The sequence below is a fragment of the Humulus lupulus genome, chromosome 2 (assembly GCF_963169125.1).
Source record: "Humulus lupulus chromosome 2, drHumLupu1.1, whole genome shotgun sequence".
Lineage (NCBI taxonomy): Eukaryota > Viridiplantae > Streptophyta > Magnoliopsida > Rosales > Cannabaceae > Humulus > Humulus lupulus.
This window is the reverse complement of record NC_084794.1, coordinates 50,649,477-50,652,726: the sequence shown is the minus strand read 5'-3', so window position 1 is coordinate 50,652,726 and position 3,250 is coordinate 50,649,477. Positions and strand designations below refer to the sequence as shown.

Genomic DNA, 3,250 nt, shown 5'->3' with positions numbered 1-3,250 from the left:
TGGTATCACAAATTTCACCAAGTAATTATCTCATTCGGTTTTGAGATGAATGTTGTTGATGATTGTGTATATCACAAGTTCAGCGAGAGTAAGTATATATTCTTGGTTCTATATGTCGATGACATATTGCTTGCCACTAATGATATAGGCTTATTGCACGAAACCAAGAGATTTCTATCTAAGCATTTTGAGATGAAAGATCTTGGGGATGCATCTTTTGTATTAGGAACAGATACATTGAGATCATTCTCAAGGTATTCTTGGATTATCACAAAAGAGCTATATCGATAAAGTACTCAAAAGATTCGGCATGCAAGATGGTAGACCAGGTGATACCCTTGTTGCTAAAGGAGACAAATTCAGTCTTAGTCAGTGTCCTAAAAGTAACCTTGAAATTCAGGATATGCAAAAGATTCCCTATGCATCAGCTGTTGGGAGTCTGATGTATGCTCAAGTTTGTACGTGTCCGGATATTGCGTACATTGTTGGAATGTTAGGCAGATATTTAAGCAACCCTGGTATGGACCATTGGATAGCAGCCAAGAGGGTTATGAGGTATCTTCAGAGAACAAAATGTTACATGCTCACATATAAGAAATCAGATTGTTTGGAGGTCGAAGGGTATTCTGATTCTGATTTTGCTGGGTGCCAAGATAGCAGAAAGTCTACATCAGGCTATATTTACATGTTAGCTGGAGGAGCTATTTCCTGGAAAAGTGCCAAACAGACACTTGTAGCTTCTTCCACTATGGCAGCAGAATTTGTAGCATGCTATGAGGCATCGAATCATGGAATATGGCTGCGAAACTTTGTCACTGGGCTGCGCATTTTGGAGAATGTAGAAAGACCACTCAAGTTATTTTGTGACAATAATTCAGTAGTATTGTATTCCAATAACAACAGGAGCTCATCCAAGTCAATGCATATTGACATAAAGGTCCTAGTTGTGAAAGAAAAAGTGCAGAGTGGACAAATATCCATAGAGCACATTGGGGCACACTCCATGATAGCGGATCCGCTCACAAAGGGATTACCACCCAAGGTCTTTCATGAGCACATTTCTCATATGGGTGTAGTAATGTTTGAGGATATCATGATTTAGTGGGAGTTTTTATTTTATTTGCTTTATGTTTATTTCAAACATTTATGTATTTGGTTATTTTCTGATCAGAAATGTAGTTTTTCAGTTCATTCACTCTGTTTTTTTTATTCTAACCTCACTAAAGTTTAAGGAGGACCAGTTGGAAATAGACATGTTTGGTTCACATTGCATGTAATTTCCATGCTACACATCCATGATTGAACTATGTCATTTGGTTGTATTTCTATATGTGACCATTGATGGGTTTAATCATGATTAATATGACAAAGACTGCTTTGAGCCTATATGGATATGGTTGATGGATGAGATTGTTAATCAAACCTTATGTTATAATTAATATTCTTAAACTATAGGTTAAACTTATAAAATCCATAACTATTGCTAGGAGTTTCCAACTAAGTCCCAGTTTGAACCAAAATCCACGAAATCTAGAATACTACAACTACTACTAACTAGCTAACTAAGTAAACATTCTGAGACTCTACACATGAACTGAAGTTTGCATGTTTGTTGGCTATCCTAAAGGTACTCGGGGTGGACTTTTCTATAGTCATTCAGAATAGAAAGTGTTTACTTCTACAAATGCTACTTTTCTGGAAAATGACTACGTCAAGAACTTTAAACCTCGAAGCAAAGTAGTTTTAGAGGAGATGGTTAAAGAATTGACTCCAACCAATGTTCCATCATCATCAACACAAGTTGATGATGAAATTCCCACTCTTCATGTCCAATCGACGCAAGTCGATTTAAATGAAGAAAGTACCACTGTTCCTGAGCAAACAGTCACGGAGCCTCGTCGTAGTGGGAGGGTTTCTAGGAACCCAGTTCACTATGGTTTGGATGGTGAAACCAATATGGTTGTTGGTGACAGTAGTGATGATGATCCGTTGTCTTTCAAACAGGAAATGGAAAGCCCTAAAAAGGAACTATGGCTCGAAGCCATGAAACAGGAAATGGAGTCCATGTACTCAAATTCCGTCTGGGAACTTGTGGAAGCACCTAGTGACTTTAGGACCATTGGGTGCAAGTGGATCTACAAGAAGAAACGAGGTGTTGATGGAAATATCGAGACTTATAAAGCTCGATTAGTGGCAAAGGGTTATACCCAAAGAGAAGGCAAGGACTATGAGGAAACTTTTAGTCCGGTAGCCATGCTCAAATCCATTCGCATCCTCCTATCCATAGCAGGCGCTCTCGACTATGAGATTTGGCAAATGGACGTCAAGATAACTTTTCTAAATGGAAAGCTTGATGAGGTCATTTATATGGATCAACCAGAAGGATTTAAAGTATCTGGACAAGAAGGAAAAGCTTGCAAGTTGAATAGGTCCATCTATGGACTTAAGCAAGCTTCTCATTCCTAGAATCTTAGGTTTGATGAAATAATCAAGAACTATGGCTTTGAACAAAATATTGATGAGCCCTGTGTTTTACCAACTTAAGGCAAATCAAATAGTGGTATTCCTAGTTCTTTATGTAGAGGATATCTTACTCATTGGAAACAATGTTAAGAAATTATCAGATGTGAAGAATTGGCTGAGCACTCAATTCCAGGTGAAAGATTTGGGTAAAACAAGTTATGTTCTAGGTATCCAGATCATTAGGGATAGAAAGAATAGTCTCTTAGCTCTATCTCAAGTAGCTTACATAGATAAAGTGCTTGAACGTTTCTCAATGACAAATTCCAAGAAAGGGCATCTACCATCCCGCCATGGAATTCATCTTTCAAAGAAGCAGTCTCCAATCTCCTAAAGAGGAAGATGCAATGAGAAAAGTTCCTTACGCATCTGCAATTAGAAGTCTGATGTATGCCATGTTGTGTACTAGACCAGACATCTGTAATGCAGTGGGAGTAATGAGCAGGTATCAGTCAAACCCAGGAACGGAACATTGGATAGTAGTTAAGCATATCCTAAAGTATTTGAGATGGACTAGGGATTATATGTTAGTCTACAAGAGTGGTGTTCTGAACCCTGTAGGCTACACTGATTCAAATTTTCAGGCTGATGTCGATGACAGGAAGTCTACTTCTGGAATGGTGTTTACTCTTGGGGGTGGAGCTGTGATTTGGAGAAGTGTAAAGAAGTCTGCAATCTTAGATTCCACCATGGAGGCTGAGTACATAGCCGCGTCAGAAGCAACTAATGA

The 3,250-nt window shown here is 38.5% G+C and overlaps 1 protein-coding gene across 1 annotated transcript; it reads left to right on the top strand.

Moving 5' to 3' along the window:
* The first annotated feature begins 310 nt into the window (after positions 1 to 310).
* Positions 311 to 1,102, top strand: LOC133814239 (secreted RxLR effector protein 161-like). Its single transcript, XM_062247227.1, has one exon. The coding sequence runs from the start codon at positions 311 to 313 to the stop codon at positions 1,100 to 1,102; it is 792 nt and encodes a 263-aa protein (XP_062103211.1).
* The last annotated feature ends 2,148 nt before the right edge of the window (positions 1,103 to 3,250 follow it).

What these genes read in the sequence shown, in the direction of transcription:
- LOC133814239 (XM_062247227.1), top strand. Translation starts at nt 311, where the DNA reads ATGCAAGATGGTAGACCAGGTGATACCCTTGTTGCTAAAGGAGACAAA.